This window comes from Eutrigla gurnardus (genome assembly GCF_963514095.1).
Source record: "Eutrigla gurnardus genome assembly, chromosome: 11".
Classification (NCBI taxonomy): Eukaryota; Metazoa; Chordata; class Actinopteri; order Perciformes; family Triglidae; genus Eutrigla; species Eutrigla gurnardus.
This window is the reverse complement of record NC_139925.1, coordinates 11,404,335-11,425,492: the sequence shown is the minus strand read 5'-3', so window position 1 is coordinate 11,425,492 and position 21,158 is coordinate 11,404,335. Positions and strand designations below refer to the sequence as shown.

The 21,158-nt window shown below is 41.7% G+C and overlaps 1 protein-coding gene across 10 annotated transcripts in view; it reads right to left on the bottom strand.

Moving 5' to 3' along the window:
* Nucleotides 1-11,254: 11,254 nt before the first annotated feature.
* kcnma1a (potassium large conductance calcium-activated channel, subfamily M, alpha member 1a) overlaps nt 11,255-21,158 on the bottom strand; it is a 119,625-nt gene continuing 109,721 nt past the window's right edge. For 9 of the 10 annotated variants that reach the window (XM_084021499.1, XM_084021501.1, XM_084021503.1 and 6 more), the window contains 5 exons: nt 20,763-20,957; nt 20,370-20,488; nt 19,685-19,909; nt 18,556-18,584; nt 11,255-15,784 (listed from right to left, as the gene is read on the bottom strand). In XM_084021499.1, coding sequence (XP_083877625.1) covers nt 15,633-15,784; nt 18,556-18,584; nt 19,685-19,909; nt 20,370-20,488; nt 20,763-20,957 — 720 coding nt within the window. In that variant the 3' untranslated portion in view covers nt 11,255-15,632. The remainder of the gene's footprint in view (nt 15,785-18,555; nt 18,585-19,684; nt 19,910-20,369; nt 20,489-20,762; nt 20,958-21,158) is intronic. The other variant, XM_084021508.1, reaches the window with a different exon arrangement.

Genomic DNA, 21,158 nt, shown 5'->3' with positions numbered 1-21,158 from the left:
GGGGAGTGCCGGAGCAGGTTGACATATGCTTGACGTGCGCCTTTATGTGTGTGTGTGTATGCGAGGGGGACGAGCGGGATGCCTGACATCACGGACGGTAGATTAATTAAGGTGTGAGCCGCAGCCATCTTACCTGTAGGCGATGCCCTCCTTGACCCTCGGCTCGTCACTGCTGTTTCTCCTTGGGAACTTCCTGACTGAACAAATGGCACGCCACTTCAACAGAGCAGATCAGTGACATTCTGCTATAGTAGCCCTGCAGGCTCCTCTCCGAGCTCTGTGTGTGTGTGTGTGTGTGTGTGTGTGTGTGTGTGTGTGTGTGTGTGTGTGTGTGTGTGTGTGTGTGTGTGTGTGTGTGTGTGTGTGAGAGAGCTCTCAAAGAAAAGGTATAACTCTACCTACATATTTTTTATATCCAGTCACAGCTGGATGCATTTGTAGGTCTGTAGTGAATTTTGCAGTTGCCTTTCATTCATTTGTAATATCTGACAGTGACAGTTAAACCAAACACTTTTGAAACCTTTATTATTAAAAGTCTAAATTTGACATTTTTCAACATATTTATTATAATCATGTTGTGAAAAAGACTCAAGACTCACCTGTTCAGACTTCACCTCGACTCTGCATAGCATGACCCACTAAACCCCCCCCCCCCAAAAAAAAAGCACGTCTATGTTCTTACCTACAGCGCTTTGATCATAGCACTGTTGTTCTTATACTTGCTGAACAGCTACTACTTTACTCAGACGAGGATCTAACACTTGTTTCTATTTTTTTTTTTTTAGCTCTTACTTTATCGGCAATGATATGTTGTGGTATCTTTCTATGCAGAGAATTTACAAAGTAACAACAGTATCTATAATCAAAAGCTGCTTGATTTTTGAGTTTGCTGTTAGTTTTCCCACGATGCAGTGCATAAGGAATGGTATTTTTTATTTTTTTTTAACTATAAAAATGCAGACGATGGCAAGAAAATGTTGCTGTTGTCTTTGGAAATATTTTATAGTTTTATTATTTTTATTTATCTATTTTATTGTATTAAGTACAAGTCTTGTCAATTGTAAAGAAATAGTACGCCAACAATTTACCCATTTTTTTTAACCCACCACTATATTATTTTCAGTTTTTGGGGTATGCTAAATCATCTCTGAGCTCCGTATTACATTGGTTGGCACATCACAATTCACCTCCCCAAAAGGCAATCCAGTGTGTGACTCACTGTCAGAGGAACTAAGGACCAATCATCCCGTCACTATGTATCAGCCCACAGCCTGATGACTGATTGGCGTGAGCTAATGCAAATTTACAAGGAGGCAGAGGGAGGGGGGAAAAAAGGACTTGTCTTTATGAGTGACAACCGGCCACTGATAGCAGAGCAGCAAACAGGACGGGGTGAGATTTAGATTTAACTGTCCCTCTGGCTCTAGAAACCTCTGCCCCCCCCCCTCTCTCTCTCTCTCTCTCTCTCTCTCTCTGACATGCAAACTCTCTCCCTCCTGCACCTGAAGACATTTGGCAGCACACTGCTGTCTCACTTGAACCGTAGAAGCTGAAGGGAGGGGTTGGCCCTTATTTCCGGGGCCCGGTCTTAGATGAGTAACATTTGTCATTCAGGGTTGTGCTGTAGTAATTAGCTTGTCAGTGGGCACCAGGGCTGAGCTGGCTCTTTCTGCTAAGAAAGATGGACAGACTGACACGGGAGCTGACAGCCAGTCGATAATGTGGCAATTAATGTCATAAATAATTCCACTGCCAATTATATCAAAATGGACTCTGTTCTTTCACAGGGCCTGGTACTCCCTTATCATTTCCTCTGATAAGGGGAACAACCGTCTTCAACCCCCCTATAATTATGGGGCTTTTTATATGTAAATACAAAATGGCCTCACTCTCCCCACATGTTTATAGCACAGGGGTGAAAGGTAGAAAGAGGGAGACATGGACAATAAATGTAACATGCTAATGAATCTGTGTTTTGTGCCCTTTACCTCGGGTATTTCATCGGGTCATATCACAAGGCCTCCAGGCTTTCCAAATGTCATGGGCACGTACGAGAGAAGGAGAAAAATAACTTGATTTGAAAATACAGACAATTATGTGAGAGGGATCGATCGGAGCTGATATTCTAAAGGTTGCAAAAGCTTAACCAACAGTGAGAATATTGATCCTGACGCCCCATCACTCGGTGGGAAAAATGATATCCATTCTCCGTCTTCAAGATGCGGGTCAATCAATCGCAGCAGGTGAGAATACAGGATGAGAATCAACAAGGGTTTTCGCTGAATAGTAGATGCGCTGCGTGTTGAAGGGAAATAAAAAGGGGGCAAAGCAGGGAATTTTCTTTGAAATGCTTATTATCCGCCACCGCTGCCTGTTTCCGCGGGCTCATTTGTCTCGACAAGTGACTCAGTCACTGCGAATGGTCCCCATCAGCCTGACACTAAACTCTTCCTGTGAAATGTATGAGCAAATAAAGTGAGCTCAGCACATGTAAAGCCCTCCTAATGCATTGTAAAACAGCCTTAAACACATCAGATGTATCTTCGGGATGGGAAGGTCGCTCCGATGGTAATATATGGCCTGTGCTGAGAAGTCTCAAGGTCGTGTCAGATTCGCCTACATAATGCATGATTTCCCGTTACTCTCACAGGCTCCAATCATGCCTCACAGGCCTCGAGATGAAAATTTTACTAAGTAAATCAGCCACCTCGCTGGCATTTCTATTACCCCTCTGTGTGCACTGACAGAGAAGATGAATAACGCTAAATAATAACACGTGGTAACAAATCATATTTACTACTCATGGAGAGAGAAGCTGCAGCGGATGTAAAACCGTTAGCTGGGTTTTTGTTATTCTTTCATCTTGCCTGTATGGATTTTACTTCAGTTTTTTTTCTTGTTGTTGTTTGTTGTGTGTGTGTGTGCGTGTGTGTAAATGTGTTCTTTGTACTTTATGGAGATGAGTGTGTCACTCCTCCACTTGTCACTGTCCTCTTGTTAGATTGTGTGCGTAATTATTGTGTCATTTATTGCACGAGAATTGCTTGCTTTGAATAAAGCAGTTAAATGACCCTGTTAGCATAATTAATTTAACCATCCTGAGGGGCTGCAAAGGCGCAGCCTCATGAATATTAATTATTGTCAGTGTCAGTGCTAAATATTGTACAACAACAATGCAACATGTTTTTGTTTCGTTTTTTTGTTTTGAAGTGAAACATTGTTTGATGCAGTTTTTGAGTGACTTTGACTCTTTGTTCCTGAAATCACTTTCTCTAAAAAAATTTCTTTTAACAATAACACATTTACACATTTTTACAGTTCTTCCCAGTGGCTTCGTGCTACCAGAGGAATATTAAAAGTGACACATTTTGGCTTTTATTGCTCCAGCCACATCATTAAAAAAGCAACTATATTCATTTGGCAGACAACATACAGTAATTATACAGAATGGTATGGCAGAGGACATGCGATGTTAGAATTTTTAATATTTGCACCCTAATGCCCTGCGGCGATTGCTTAACATGACACAAATCATCAGCCATTGATTTTACACGCTCGACTTGAACAATCAAACATTTAAAAAAAAAAAAAATCCCTGGAAATATTGGCATTTACTTCTTTTCTCTACCAAGTCCTGAGGGTGGAGATGCTGATTATGTGTGTGTGTGTTTATCTGACAACCGGACAAGAACAACAACCAGAAAAAAAAGCCCCGAGAAGAGACGGGTGATTTTCACACATGGGCAATTCTGTACGACTCCATTGAGGCACAAGAGAATACTTGAAGAAACTGTGTATTGTACATTGAGCTAAGTGATGTGTACCTATGATATCGCACTCTATCTCGTGACTGACTACAGCGTACCCTACGTGTGGATGCAGAAATTACCCTTCAAAACGGAGTTGAATATTAGCCATGAATGTCTTTGAACTGTAAATAACGTTCATCCATTTCATATGAATACACACTTTATGTGCTCGGCGGCGGCGCGACCTGAGGGAGTGCGTTGTATTGCATGTCAGACTCGGTGGTATTTCCCGCGGCGCTCCGATCCTATCTATGGGGTTCTCTGGAGGGCATCCTCTCCGATGGCTCAACTTGGCCTTGGCTGGCGACGGTGACATACGCCGCCAGTCGATTTTTGACACGCTGCTGTGACTAATTGTGAGGAAAAGGTGAGGGAGATCTGTTTTCGGGCATTCTTAAAGACATGGAGATCGGGGGCCCGGCTCCCAGGGGTGAGGCTTAGCACAAATGAAATCCTTGAATCATGAATACTCTGAAGGTGAGCAGCTATTTACTGCAGCCAATCTTGCTTTTATGGGAGTAATATTGGTGGTCAGTGGTCGGGAGCTCATGTTTTAAGTATGTTTTGTTCCTCTCACTGTGGATCGCATTTCAATGAAGGTTAATGACTTTCATGTCTTCTGGATCGCAGCAAGTTGGCTACTTGTAATATGTGAAATTGATGCAATGCACATAGTTATTATTATTGGTAGGAAACACTTGTTTCAAGCATCAGACTAGCATCAAATACTATTTCTAAAATTGTAGCCTACAAATTCTGCAGCTATAAAGCATGTATGTGAGGCTACTGATAAAAAAGTGAAAGGCTCAAACTCACTTTTAGTAGTGAAATAAATGATTTGTTTATTCAATTATTAATAATTTTAAATGCAAACAAAATGTTCAAATTAAAAGCTCACACTGTAATATGCTAGGTACTGGTGCTAGTTCCGTGTGTTAGCATGCTAACTATTGCTGATTAGCGCTAAAGAGCTCAGAGCCTCATGGAGTTAGTTTTGAAGGCATTTGGTGATAAAACTTTATATTTGACTGTCACCCATCATGGTGGCACAGGTCCATGAATGTTGGTTAAGTTATTTGTCTTTGTATGCAGACAATCATTTATGCGCTGGAAGTTGTGCGAACGCGGAGTTGTTCTCACAGCTAACTATACAAATCATATTTCAGATATGCATATGGTGATTTAATGCCAACAGCAGAAAATATTGAGTTTCTCACTAGAGTTAGTTTGAATGTCCCTGAGCTAACGGTTTATTGGTTGTTCTTGTGTGTGTGTGTGGGTAAAGTTCAGCCGTGAACCTTCGCATTTGGGTATTAGCAATGTTTTTTCTCTCTCTCTCTCTCTCTCTCAGACAGGCTGATAGGCCTAACCTTGTCTGTCTCTCCAAACATATTGATTAGCCTGTGAGAAGAGAAAGGCTATGAGACCAAGTGCAGAGGCTAAACTTGAAGTAATTCACTTCCTACTAATAGCATCCCATTATTTCGCAAAGATGGAAAAGTTTTACTCTGTATTTTTGAAGAGATTATTGGACACGAGTCTGAAGATGGCATGGCAGGATGTTCTAGTTTTGACCAAATGATATGATGAAATTAATCATGTTGTTAGCGACATCGGAATGATAGTTTGCAACATGGCAACTCGTGCTGCGTGATTTGAGAACATAATCTTGATTTCATGACAAAGCACCAGTTACAATGACAGCCTGCTATTGTTTGTGAGTCGGACAGAAAATCCAACCATCAGTGATGGGCTTAGAGAGGAAGATTCTCCAACTTATCCGGAAGAAAACTAATTTCAAATGGCAGTGGCAGGCAGAAAAAAAATACAGCCAACCTCTGTGCCTTTGTTGTTCTCCTTTAATTCTGTTAATCGCCCCCAGGTAAAGATTAACTGCTCTTGCCAATTTAATTCAGCCTCAAATGATGCCGCTACAAGGTCACTTTTTCTTTTCTTCCTCTCTTCTTCTGTCTCTTTATACACCCCCCCCCCCCCCTCCTCCTCGCCCCCCCCCCCCCCCCCCCCCTCCCCTTCCGTCTCCCTCTCTCCTCCATTTCTCTTTCCGTGAGCAGGATTGAGTTGTCATGTAGTTCTAATAGGCAGCACAGGGAATCATTAGTCCATCTCGGCTCCCTGACTGATGGGTATTTCACTCCAATCATCTGAGCACCGTGCGTGTGTCTGTGTAGGTGTGTTTGTGTGTGTGTGTGTGTGTGTGTGTGTGTGTGTGTGTGTGTGTCTCCTCCCCCCCAACATCACCACCACACCACTGCATTGTGCGCCTTCTGCTATTGACGGACTGTCAGAGCTGAGGGGAGATGTCTTAATCAACTTGGACACACTGGGCATTGATTTGACAAGCTGCTGTAATGACCTTCTTGTTTGCGTAAAGGATCACTGTTTATCTGGGCCACAACTGATGTGCTGAGCATGCCTCATTGTCATGGAAACTATCATAACGGCTGGATTGGGATGGAGCTCAGTCCTTTTCTCTCGTTGTCTCTGTCCGTCTCTGTCACATGCACGTTGTTTCTTGTAAACACATGAAACCACACATTTTGATACTGATATGTTTGATGTAACTCTGTGTGTGTGTGTGTGTGTGTGTGTGTGTGTGTGTGTGTGTGTGTGTGTGTGTGTGTGTGTGTCCTGTCCTGTCCTGTTTGTGCTTGAATGTGATGTTTAACACTCCCAGTCGAAATTGTCAGGGGTCAAAGGGAAATGCTATAATTGGTGTCAACATCTTTCACATCAATGGTATGGAAATCATTACAGACTGGACGGATTGACTGAGAAGGCTCAATAATCCCAAGACAGTCGTTTCATTTACCTGCCTCCCAGCTCTTTTGGAAAATTATTTTAAACGCTGCAGCTCATTGATTCACTAAATGACCCATAATGACATCAGATAGTTAGATAGATAGATAGATAGATAGATAGATAGATAGATAGATAGATAGATAGATAGATAGATAGATAGATAGATAGATAGATAGATAGATAGATAGATAGATAGATAGATAGATAGATAGATAGATAGTTTTTTTCATATGAATTATGCTCTTCTATATGTTACAAATAAAGAGAAATGTTTCCTTTGTCTGTGTTCAGGCGCTAACATATGAGCAGTCTTGTGCTCCATCACCCGGTCCACCGTCCTGCTGCCCTATAGAGGAAGACACTCCGCTGAGTCGATTTGCAGGGATCTCAGGTTCAGGCTGCTGTCAGCTTCTGTCAGGCCAATCAGCAACACTCAGCCTCCCCTGAATGGCTCGCACAGCAGACGGTAAATATTATTGGCATTCTGACACTCTCTCGCTGCGACCAAGTGTGTAAAATTGTTAATAAGAAACATGATGGGAGCCACCGCACGCTGTCATGAGAATGGAAAAGCTTGCTTTGTTGGCAATTATCCAAATAACAGGATGAAGCGTCTGCGGACAGGTGATTTAAGTCCTTAGCTGAGTGGTGGAGAGGTTTGTTTTGGCAGGGAGGAAGTGAGGGAAAAGTCACAGAGGTCACATGGTAAACATTGTCCTTGTTGCTCTATCCATCAAAAGAACTCCTTGTGAAATGTACATGGGGACCCTTGTATGCACTGTTTGGAAAAATTGCCAAAGATACTCACCGTAGACGAGGCACTTTAACACTCGAGGCCTATTCCACATTATGTACGATAGTCATCTTAACAATACTGAAACAGGTAAAGGTTGTTGGCGTGTCAGCTTTAAGTATGGCTGAGAACGAGCTGCTTGTTTACTGAAATCCACTGTTATTAGTTATTCCTATGCCTTCCCCCTGAAAGACTCAATGTGACACTGTGATAAGGCAGAACGCATTCCTCCCCTTGCATGGAGCACGTAAGTCATTACTTTTAAAGGCGCAGTATCTCCAAGTCGCAGAAGGACACGTTGATAGCAGAATAAAGTACACAATCGTAAACGTTTATGCCAGTGTTCCTCACTGTATGATTACCTTTTTATGGTTCATATTCTGATACGGCTTGTTTGTGCTGCCACCGCCAAAGCAATGAGACGGGCCCCGAGGTGGCATTTCTCCTTTGCTTTATGGGGGGGAGCGATGCCTGGAGGAGAGTCCTGCTCGGTTTTCGTTCGGTAAACACACCGCCAGGCTAAATGGCTGATCAATCAATTTCAGTGGGATCGATCTGCATCAGTTCTGGCTGCATGCACACACCCGGAGCCACTTTATTGTAAATCAATCATTTTGAAAACAACTCACAGAGGGACCCGTCCTCACTAACAAGCCATCAATTCCAGCTGCCTGTGTAGCACCCTTATCAGGCCACAAATCAACAGCCACACAAACATCTGCTCCATTTCCATCCCACCCCACACCCCTCTGCCTCCCTCTGTCTTTTACCCCCACTCCGTCGCCGCCGCTTGTCGTGTTTTGATGGCGTGTCTGGCGAGGAGAAGAGAGGAGAGGTTGCGAATCCTCACCACACCACTTAAGATAACCCAAGGGTAATAGTGTTTGCACATTTGAGAGAGAAATGAGGACAAATGCCAGGGTGGGTCATACATTCTCCTTCTGACCGGCTGTTTGACGTTGGAGTGTGAAATTGCACACTTCAGCTGAGGGGCGTGTAGGAGGAGGAGGAGGTGCGTGGTGGCGGTGGCGGCGGCGGCCAGAGACTTATGAGACGTCCACTGATTTCTTAGCTATGAGAGAGGAGTGGCTCGACGTCTGAGAAGTCATCCTGCCTCATCATAACACTTCAAAATTGGTGCCGCTCGTGATGTTTGAAGGATTCTCAGGGGATATCTCAGTACCCTTGACACAGGGTGCACGGTGTTTAGTACAGTGTTTCAAGGAAGCAGATTATTTAAGTTGAAAAATTGCTGCATTACATAAAGGTTGAATACCCTTTAACTTTGCCACCGTTTAATGACATGCTTATCAACCGTTCATGCTTTGCATGGACGTGTAAAGCTCCACCAAGGGGATTACTTTCTCAATACATCATTTGCACTATTGAATAATCCACACGTCCCTATGTGGTGCCCCAAACATTCACAGCGCCGACATGACAGCACAGCGAGATACCTGGCATGATGTCCTTCGCTCATCCGCTGTCACCGTCTCCATGGAGATATGCGAGCCAATGTAGACGGGATGTGATTCGAATGCCATTCCTCCCCATCACTGCGGATCCCTGTTGATTGACAGTCTGACAGGTGAAAGTGATGGAGCAGCTAATAGTGTGTCAGTAAACGTAAATCAAGACTAATGCCAGGCTCAATGGATAAGCGGATTGGCCGTGTGACTCGGAACGTGGGGTCACCGACCCCTCCGCATGGTGGGAATTGGTAAAATACAATATACATCTATCTGAGGCTTCCCCCTGGTGATAGTCAAGGTCAGGCAATGGGTCCACTGCAAAATGTAAAGTACCTGTCTATTAGTATACACTGCAATGTGGTGAAGTGATGTGCAAATGCACTGATATTTCTGACACAATCAATTAAGTGACCCTTAAGAGTCTTAAGGGCTGTTTAAGACAAATTAAATTTTTTTTATTGTAATACAAAAAGAGACAGCTGGGATCGGCTCCAGCCCCCCGCGACCCTAAATACAGGATAAGCGGTAGAAAATGGATGATGGATGGAATACAAAAAGAATACGACGGCGTATTAGGGCCACTGTCGAAAAAAAACAAAAAAAAACGGAGCCGAGAGAGGTGGGCAATATTCTGAGATTAAAAGTCGCAAATTTGCTAGTTTGGCTAGCAAATTCAGGTGGTTTTGCTAAGCTAGCAGTAGGTCATAGAGGAAGTAAACACGTAGCTTGACCCGGATGTTTGCCGATGCTATGACAACAAGTGAAAGCTACCGCTAGCTTAGCCAATACACCGAATCAATAAACACACATAAAATGACAATTTGGCCCATATAAAATTAACCAACAATAACTATCAACAGCCATCACCCTAAGGACCTTAGCAAAGCGTTGTCACACGTTGGGATGGATTAATTAGAAAGATAAAAGCGACATTCATGGGAAGTTAGCTAGCATAAATGCCGGTTGTTAGCATTGTAGTAAACTAGCAAATTTGCGACTTTAAAACTCGCAAATTTGCGAGTTAAAACTAGCAAATATGCGACTTTTAATCTCAGAATATTGCCCACCTCTGTCGGCTCCATTTTTTTTTTTTTTTTCGACAGTGGCCCTAATACGCCGTCGTAAAAAGAGGTAAGCCTAAGGTTTGCATGAATTTTATGACTGTGCAATTGATACATTGACAACTCAGTGCTTGATTCCAGAAATATGACTCTGCTTTGTAGTAGTCTGGGTCAATAGTAGCGTTTGTGTGCATCATTAAGTGGGACACAAGAATGGTGTACTTGTAGGTGTGTCCAACTGAATGGTTGGGGGCCGGTCTGAGTTCTTTCTCCCAGTCCACCTCTTGAATAGATAGAGAGAAACCATTAAACAGCCCTTTGCATGTTAATACTTGTGCCCTCTCCATCACTCATTACAAACGTCAATGTGAAGACCAGCAGAAAAGAAGTGCAAATTCCCTGTCAACTTTTACTTTTTTTTTAAATGTTGTACTCAGACATGCTATACGATTTTTTTTCAACATCATATAAGATGACCTTTTAATAATGCATATAGCACCTTTCAAGGGACCCAAGGATGCTTAATACCAATGAGACAGATTTAATGACTTTATCTGACATGCATGCTAGACTTCTTAATCTTAACTTTACTATGACTTTTTGATCATTTTGATCATATTTGACATGCTTTGCGATGAATTTCTTAGATGACTCATTTATGACATAATATAGTAAGATTATTTTTTATTATATGCTATTTTATAAAAAAAAGTACATAATCTTCTGGGACTTTTTCATGAAATGCTATTCTGACTTTTTTCTAACATAATATTCTATGACTAATTAATTACATGTGTATGTAACTAATTTGTGCATACTAAAAGTTTTTCATGCCTTTTCAATGACATATTACTATGAATTTTTATAACAGCCTATGTTTTTATGACCTACTTTTAATATTTCAGGGGATACTAATACTTTTCTGACATGCAATGCTAATACTTATTCCTGACTACTATGCAATGACTTCTTTTATGACTGTTTCAATTATATACTTTATGCTTGTTTATGACATGATATACTCTCACTTTTATGGTATGCTTTACTATGACGTTTTCATGAGGTACTGTACTTTTCCTGACCGATAATGACATGCTATACCATGCCTTTTTTATGGCATACTGAACTATAAAAGTAGTAACATGTGTAAATATACTCCTACCTCAAATTTTTATTATAGTAGAGTAATTAAGAACATGTATTTAGTCTCAGGGATAACAAGTGGTGGAATGTGATGTGAGTACAACAATAGAGGAAGACATTTCTTTGTATTTGAAATAAAAAAAGAGAGTTTCCAGGTTTAGAACACAATTACATCCAATTTAATTTGAGAAAAATACAAAAAGAAACCATGTACAATCTATGTACAAACTTTTTGTACAAGACAGTATATTTATCAGCAGATTATATTTGACAGAGTCAGGTAGCTCAACTCAGCACCATCAAATAATCCATTTATCCATCATATCTAGAACACATCCAAACTAATTAGACAGATATGTCAAACTCCTGTTTGCTCCATTGACGATGTGCCACCAAATCCTTTCTGTGATACGCAAGAGCAATGTCCTGAATTCTTCCTGAACTGATAGGCAGCCAAAAGAAATTAACAAAATTGTAACTTTTCTTAAAAAAAAAAAAAAAAAAATTGCTGAATGCAATTTTAATGTATTGTTAAGACTTGAGACCCCACCTCCCAACCCCATAAATATTATATGTTCTATTATGTCTAGTACAATTCCCAGCAAATAATTTATTATATCCATCCTTTACACCAAAAATAGATTAACAAAAATAATGCAACATACTGTAACAGTAACATATGACGCATCATAGTCTTTAATTTGTTCAGTAGACAACAACACATTGGATGTTACAGGCATGTGCCTCTATGTGCATCGTTCAGTCATCCATATCTAATTACATTACATAACACAAACTGATGGCCTGTAACCAAGCACACAGCGGAGACGATATGTGTGGTTTGATGACCGGGGTTTCCCCCAGCAGCCCCTCAGACCTCTTGAATGCCACTTTTCGCTAAAGCGGGACTTAATATGGGCCCTCCAATTGACCACCTGCACTGCCTGGCACTATACTGGCATGGAGGCATTGATGGCTTGGATGTTCTCCATGCCAGTACAAGACGCTGTTCTCACAGTGGAAAAACACTTGGACTCAGCTCCCTCAAAGTGAGCTGATGTCCCTGAATGACTGAAGGATGCTTGCTCAACTAAACTCTTCATGGCACTTCAAGAAACACTCTAAAACTTTAGAGGTATACAATGCAAAGACCTAAAACATCTAATAGAGACATATGACAAAGTGTAGGAAGGAGAGACACATCAGTCCAGTGTTGTGAATAATGCCAGCCCGAATGAGTTGCACAATGAGGGTTCAGGTAGAAAAAGCACAGTAATCAAGTGTAATGAAAAACAAATGATCCATTACTTGGTGATTTTATGTTAATGCCAGTTTGCAGCATGTACCGTTTTATTTCTGAACAATGCTATGTTTAAGTACCTTCTATAAAATACTCTGTAAACAAATAAGAAGCAGTTGTGACAGACTGTGACGGATGACTAGCTGACAAAATGGAATGTAAACCCTGTAATAATGCAAAGTATTAGAAAAAAGAAGAAAAATTAAGGATGTCCTCTCTTTTGATCACCTCTGCTGAATCGGTGCAATCTTCCATCTGCGTGATGGCTGATAAACCAGATCAAATCCGCCTGACTTTTCCTACTTGAATAGTCTCCCACAAGATTCCAAGATCTTTCATTTTCAAGATACACGTTTGTCTTTTTTCTTTTTTTTTTAACAACATAACAATCAGTTTGTCGATTCTATGTATAGTGAGTCATTGCCATTATCGAATATCAATAGTTCCTTATTGTTCGGGCTAGCAAGTATGCCATTAACAACCCAATTATACATACATTTTACTCACATTTTTTTCTGAAAAGAAATCTATTTGCTACAAAGTGTGACAACAATGTAATCACAGTTCACTTCAGGACAATGTGTGTGAGGCTTCAGTATAGTTGCACCACACCCAAATAGACGGACATTGAAGCTCAGATCATTTTTGTTTGAAAAAGAAATGTGGCTTATATAATGGATTGAATTTACACAAACGTATTTAGCACAATATTATAATCCTTTTTTTGTTTTTTCATATTCCAAATAATACTTTTCTTCAAATTAATTTTCCTTTTACAGCCTCTGGAAGAGAATCACTGCAAAAAACAGACAGCGTTTCCCTATCATAATGCCAGCACACTGTGCTTTAGTGTACACGCTCTTCCTCCACACTAGGGACCTAATTTAGGTCAAACACTTCTAATGAAGGTCATTCAGTTCTGGCCTGCACACAGAGATCTTATTATTATTACCACTCTGCTTTGCCCTCCATCTAAAAACAACATCGACGCCCCCAATACATAATTCCTTTTCAGCCATCTTTCCGTCCGCATGTTCGCAGCGAGGGATGCTTTGTAGTAGAGACATTATTTAGTAGATACGGCTCATCTTTGCAACTAAAACAGGCTTCGTGGGAGCCTTAATCTATTTCTACAAGCACTCAACAGAGCTGAGCTGCCAGGCTGAAGATGGTGGTTTCACAATGCAAGCTAGTCTAAGCTTCACTGGCTCCAAAGTGAGTTTGTTAACAGGCGGATACAAAAAAATAATCTTTCTTTTAGTACGATGTGAAATAAACGGTGATATAGTCAAACAGGAAACCCTTTGATATGCCGTTGTCATTAAAGATATTATTCGAGTCTTTTAATCTCCCATAGTACTCTCTGCTTAGTTCTTGTCTAGAAAAATAAGTACAAATTGATTATGTTTATGGATACAAAATAAGTATGTTTAAATGTATAAATCGACACATTTGCATGAAGTTTATGTATTAGCAGTACAAGGCTACCACCTCAATCCTCCTCTCCTCCATCACAGCTGGATTTGGATCTATCGGTGCCTAAACATGTGCAAAAAGAATGCATGCTCACGTTGCACACAGGCTAGCATAAAGAACACTGGTTCCTCTCCAGTATCCTTATTAGCAGTCTGTGTGTTGTGGCATTGTTGCTTTTCCCACCCAACTATGTTTGAGCATTTCCCCCCATGGTGGAGGACCGAACACAGCAGCTTAACTCCTGAGAGTTTTTAGGCGTGTGACATCTAGATTGGCAACAGAGAACATCCAAGCGCTTTACTGCCTCTGTGCCAACCTTATGCCAGGCAGTTGCTTTGATCAAAGGAGGACCCATTTATGCCCACTTTTATTCGATATGTGGCATTTCTTTCCGCAGACATGGACTTCTAGTAACAGACAGAACATTCAGAAAAATACACCACTCTTAGTGATCCCAAATTCTGCCGCAAGTATCACGGCGACGCATCAACATTGGGCACGCTTCGCTGCGGTTCGTGTTAGCTCAAACATAGTTGGGGATTTTGGTTTTTACGATGCAACATAATTTTGTTTGTAGATCCAAACCCTCTAGACTCTTCTACCATGACGTTTGTTGTTGTTTTTTTCCTTTGGAGCAACGATTTTGCTCCTTCAAAAGGTGCACCATCACATACAACATAGTGACGGTGCAGATGACCAGGATGAGTGGCTGCGATGCACACACACACGCACACACACACATAATGTAAATTCTCCTGAACGCATGAAGGACAGGGTTAGTTGTATTTCATACGTCTCAACCGCAGTATATCTGTAACAGAGGGGACTCAGGCACATATCATGCGATAGGAGCTTAAAACAGAGTCACAAGCTTTATGATCTGATGTATCAGCAGAAGACGTGTAGGTACAGGGGTTCTCCTTCAGCCGGCACACACCAACACTGCACCATTCTGTGTTTTTAGACAAGATGAGTTTGTTTTGCAGGACTGGAATGCTCTCACGGTGAAGTAGCAAACCTTAAGCAGTGACATGATTTATAGCAACCTAAGCACGAGATTAGTATGCCTTCCGAAACCAAGCAGCCCTCCCTTCATCTTCCTTTCTTCATCTCCTCAATGACATTTTACAGGGGGTACGGCGATTTGATGGTTCCAGTTGTTCTGTCAAAAGAAACTTGTTCAGTTTTAGTGCAAATAGAACAGAAGCAGACAGGAGATACGGAGTTGATGAGTCCAGCTGGTTGGACATGATGCATCTGGACGGATCTTTGGGAGATGATCAGTTTATCACTTCAACCCTCATCCTCCAATAACCAGTCACCTTAGCAATGGAGTCTGGTCACACAATGAGGTGAACTATTGCAAAGAATTACAGGAAGTACTCTTCTTCTTCTTTTTTTCGTTCTTCTTTTTTTTTTTTTGTCAACTCCTAAAATAATTCCAAAAAGTGCTAGGGGGGAGGGGCTGTACAATCCTTATTTGATTGTCATTATGTACATCACTATGGATACATTAATAAATAAAACAATGTCCAAGAGCATGGAAGTAACATTAAAGGTATACACATATGAGGTCCCTTCCAGTTTGGGTTTTTTTTTTCCAACCCTTGATTAGAAAAAAAATGAGTGAAGAGAAATGTGTCAGTCTTCATCATCCCCGTTATCATCATCATCCTCATCAATCCTCCATGGGTGATCTCCCCATCTCTTTTCAAAGAGTGCATCGATGTCTGGTGAGTCAGCGGGAAAATGCTGTGTTCAGCATTCGTCTTCGACTTCTCTGATTGGTGGAATCAGACTACTGGTGGATTTGTATTGGTTGACTTGGTTGGCCATGTGAGTGCTCATGGGCTTGATCTGAATGTTCCGTGGGTAGGCATTTTCTGGTTCATCTGTAAACCATTTCTTTTCTGAAGGCGAAAGAGGGAGAAGAAAAGTAAAAGGCAGAGTTAGTTTGAAGTATGCAACAGTTGATTTACATGCAACCATACTGCCTCAGTTTAAGTGGTAATGCTTGGCATTAGCATCGAACCATGAGGTCCAATTCAAGCCTGTGTTTTCTGGTGCACTGAGCCATTTTAAATGTCATTTAATGACACGGTGGCATTGTGTAATACAGCTGTGTAAAATGATGGCTATAATCGGTTAGGATTCTAATTGACCGTGTAATGGAGTATTCCATTTAGGTTTATTTTTGTTATCTAAAATGGTAGTGCTTAAGTGTTACAGGGTCAGGTTTCCCAGATTACAAAAAAAAAAATATGTTCCAGTGGATGAGAGAGAGATTTTTGATGCCATCTCAAAACATTGAAGAAAAACAGAATTTAGTTTGTGGGGCTCACGGCAACAGTGTCTTCATTTTCCGCTGCAATAGTTGCTAGTACTAGAGCTAACGGCGGTCTGTGGTCTGAGTTTATTCATCCACAAACAGTCCTGCTCTCAAATATGAGCAATTCGGCTTCCTGTCTCAGATTCTGTTTCTGGGAAGTGATGTTAAAGTCGATTTTCTAAATGTCAATTTTCAATACTGTGAGCACCACAACCAAATTCCACTCATTTTCATTATGTCGAGGTGGAGGCAGAAATCTGATAAATACTAGGGTCAGAATAGAATGCAGCTGACCCTTTAAGCTAACTAATAATCTAAAAACAGACATCCTTAAGGGTCGCATTTCATCCTAAGCATTACTCTCATGCTGCCATTAGGCGACGGAAGATATTTCTCTTCATCTTTAAGTAGGCTATGAGAGCAGCGTCTCCGAGTGCAGGAAAAGGGAAAGGTGTACGCCAGCTGTCAGAAGTTTGTAAACTCGCTCCGAGCACTTCACAGACATCTGCAATGCCATTCCAGATGTCACTTCCTTTCGGGTGAAGTTGTAATATCAAATCTTTAACTTTGCTATGTGGAGCAAACGGCGTGTGCGTGTGCTGGTATATGTTCAGGTACATGCGTGCTCGCATGTGTGGAGATTAATTTGTGTGTGTCAGCAAGCTGGAGGCTGTGGGGCCGTTGCGTTACAGCGCAGGCATTTGATGTGCAGAACTGTGCCCGGGGTGAAGCAAGATGTCTGCCATCTCGCTCCGGAGTCTGCAGCTGATACGGTGAAGTTAGCGATGTCGCCTCAAACCACCGTATCAGGTGCACAGGGTTACGAGGAGGTAGCTCGTATCCCCCTTCAATTTAGACCCTTCATTGGTCACGCCTCCCACTTTCCTGGTGTGACCGATGGAACAGGGCTGGACATACTTTCTTAAAAGTTCTGCGGAGAGGTAAGCGATTTGGTTGCATCAGGGGGATTTGAATCAGCCTGACCTACATGTGAGCCAGGATCGAGGTCTGTGCAGTCAGGGAGCATGTTGTTTCTGTGCTTTATGCTGAAGCATAACCTACTGTACTCGATGAGAGCGTTAATATGACATCTAAGGGTGCTTTCACACCTGACGTTTGGTTAATTTGGTCGGGACCATGGGGGGGAAATAATGCTACATTGTTGTAGTTTAGTTCTGGTCTGGTTCCTGTTGCAGCAAACCAGAGGAGAAGTTACACAAACTGACTGGTAACTCGTTGACCGAGTGTCATCCTGCATCATCAGGACGTGGGGAAATCGAATGCTGGTGACTAACAGAGGCTAATGTAGTACTTTTTACACTTTTGATGTGTATATTTTTGTTATTCGGTGTCGCAAAGAAACAAGTGTTTTAAAGCATTACGTTGTTAGTATTATTAGACTGCAACTGCATGTCATGATGAATAATAACAGGTAGAGACTGGAGTGAACAAAAGCCTCTCTTATGACTGGTGTGAATGTCAGGGAGTGCACGGACATGCACAGTAGGAGTCTGCACAGTAGTGATTTGGGGATTATTACTGTGAAATCGCAGCCGCACACTTTTAAATAGACTCAATGAACTGACAAAGTGCACAGAGTCAGATTCAAGCGCAGCAATTTTAACAGCTTTTCACCAAATAATCGGGGCAAAAATACCCACGTGCACAGGTGTTGTTTTTGATAAATACTGTAGGTTATATAAATGGCCTCAACCAGATCAATAGATCGCTTCCTGATCAGCATGTGGATTCATTAAGAGTTAAGCTTTTATGCTTAAATACACTATTATAAGATGTTGTACCACGAGTCAGCTTGGAGGCAGGCCGAGGTCGCCTGTTTGCTTTAACCAAACCGAATGTGTAGTTGTGAAAGCACCCTGAAAGTCTGCTACAGTCTTCTATTAGCATTCAAAAGGAGGGAAGATGCACAAACACACAGACCTCTCACACAAGGCAAACCATCTCATGTGGAAATAAATCATGAAAAAGACATGATAAATGAAGGAAAGGAATTCAGAGAAAAGGTATTTGTCTGGAGCAAAAAGAAAAAGTTATATATATCGAGGTGAATAACTGAGGTAAAAGGCACAAAGAAAGAGGGATTTGGTCTCGACCTCATGCAATGTGGAGATGGTCCTGATCATGGCAGGGAGGGAGCAGGAGCAGCAGCAGACATTTTGCTTTCCAGATGAAAAGCAAAACTTGAACTGAGGCATGGTTTACTTAACGTCTGAGAAAACAGGATAAATAAAACAAACTCCCCTCGTCATAACAACGTCCGCAGAGGACGTAGTTATGATCAGAACCCCCGGGATAGGTTGCTAAGTCATGCAGAATCGTTAACTTGCATACCTTGGCCCATTCTATTCATCCTTGTTGCACTTCAGAAAGAGAGGTAAGTATATCTACTGTAAGTGAGTAGTATTTACAGTCAATGCACAACTGACAAATCACTACCAGTCCGACTAAGGCTTACATAATGTGACAGCATTTAGGCTGTATCATACATCTTGATTGTAAGATGTATTGAGGGACCTACCATCATAACAAATCTGCATGCTTTTGTCACAATTTCAAAAGTTACTTTATTCTCCCAAATGAAAATTAAATTAAATTCAAAGTATATATATATATATATATATATATATATATATATATATATATATATATATACCAAATTTGAAATCAATTTAAATAATCTTATTAATTCTTGTATAATAAACAGAACAGGAAAGAGGGCTACCAATATGGACATGCAATAAAGCAGTACATATCAACACAACGCTAGTGAGGGATGATCTTATGAGCAACAGCGCATCAGTCATTTTAGCCAAATGTGCTTAACAATCAATATCAGCTACAGCAAGTAAGTCACAAAACATTCCGTCCATGATCGAGACAAACCGATCATGTGCGTTTATTACTCCACAAATATTAAGGGTTACGACACAAAACGACTACGTATTAAGACGGACACAGGAGGAGGACCAAACAACATACTGAATGTGTATTATGTCAATTTATGTGGTTGAAACCTTTACTGTAAGCTGGTTTCCAACCACAATGGCTGTGCCATCTAAACAAGCGGTTTCACTGTTTACAAAGCCACAGACTTAATTAGTAAGAACAGACTCCCAACAGTCTTTGACGACGATAAATGAGGCTACCACAAAGCCAGTTTACCAATTTGCTCATGTCATGTTATGATTGCAGCGATGTGAGAGTGAACGCCACATGCACATGATTATGAAGGAAACGCACAAAGACGGAGCATGGATCACACAAACACTACAAACACACAACACACAGTATTTATCAATGCTGCTTAACACACACACACACACACACACACACACACACACACACACACACACACACACACACACACACACACACACACACACACACACACCTATAAAATACAGGTTTAACACATTCAGCATGCAGGCTTTAACTCTACAGCACAGGTGAGCGCACTTACTTCTGTTTGTCACGCGATTCCCGAGTCTTACTGCTGCGGTTCTGCCGGATGGAGGGTGGGATGGAGTGGACGGAGGAGCTCTTTTTGCTAGAGGAATGGGAGGAGTGGGAAGAGTGGGACAAGCTGGTCCGGGACTGGCCCGCGTTGTGGTCGAACTGCATGAGGCAGAAGATCAGGTCTGTGGGCACCAGCTCAAACTCATATGGTGGGTTGGTGATCACATACCTGGCCAGAAAACAAACAGTAGACAAGATTAAACTTTTTAGGATCCCTGTAGGGAAGAAGTGGAGGACACGTCAAAGAAAGACATACTGAATGTACTCCATCAATAGAACAGTAACATGAGAAATATGGATGAATGTAAGACTACAAATACCTTTGAGAATATGTATACAATTACACAGGTTATACTTAGTCTCTATACATTACCGAAGAATACCGTATTTCCTTATTAGAATTAGATATGAGTATATTATAAACTTGCATATGAATGTGTGAATTATGAAGCAAAAACTGTTGTTACATAATATATAGGAATATACATTATATTCCAGGAACAATATATAAATAGCTTTGCACTGACTGATCAGATGTCTGTGATTTTGTAGTGATAAAGTACTCAATCTATAAGACTAATAATCATTTTATAACATCAAAATATTCACTGTGAGGGCAGAAATCGTACCGTTTTGTACACGGGCTCGGCGCATTTAGGTGAGCGTCTCTTAATCTGTAGATCCCAAAACACAGCATGTTGTACGTCTTCAGGGCCTTACAGAATAAATCCCCATAGCAGCCTCCATCCTGATGCACAACAGAACAAAGACACAATTATTTCAGTGTTGGAAGTTCTGAATAACGGTAACAAAAACCTGTAAAAAACAAGGTTGGAACCAATTAAAAGTGGAGGAAGTTCATTGTTCTCTGTAAAGCCCTCTTCCCTCTCCGCCCACTAAGACCTGCTCAGCGTGATCACTGTTCTTCACATCAGATTAAGGGCCGCGAGGAGCGGAGGCGGCCAGATGTGCGCTGCTGGGTACTGCCAAAACGTGTCGTCTCCGCTTAAACATCCACTTACCCCCAAGTCGGCAAACGGCCCGTCGTAGAGGGCTAGCTGGGCCACGCGACACCTGTCTCTGTTGGCCAGCGTCTGCGGTGTGCTGTAGCCTCCTCTGAGGGCGTTCTCCTCAGCCAACAGGGCCTCCAGCTCTGGTGTGGCTCCCCCTGTGACCAGCGTCCGAATCAGCGTGAGGATGTTGTCATTGAAGTATGTCTGGGGAGAGGAGAGAGGGGATATCTGTAAGCAGGTGCCATCGGAGTCGGGAGGAAGGAGGTGGCACATGTGGGAAGAAAGCACAGCTCCCATTATGTCGACTGTCAGCCCGTGTCTTCATATAGAAGTGACTGGAAGGTGAGGAGAAGAAACACAGAGGCTACAGAGAACCCTTATTTTCAGTAGTTTTAAGGGCTCTTA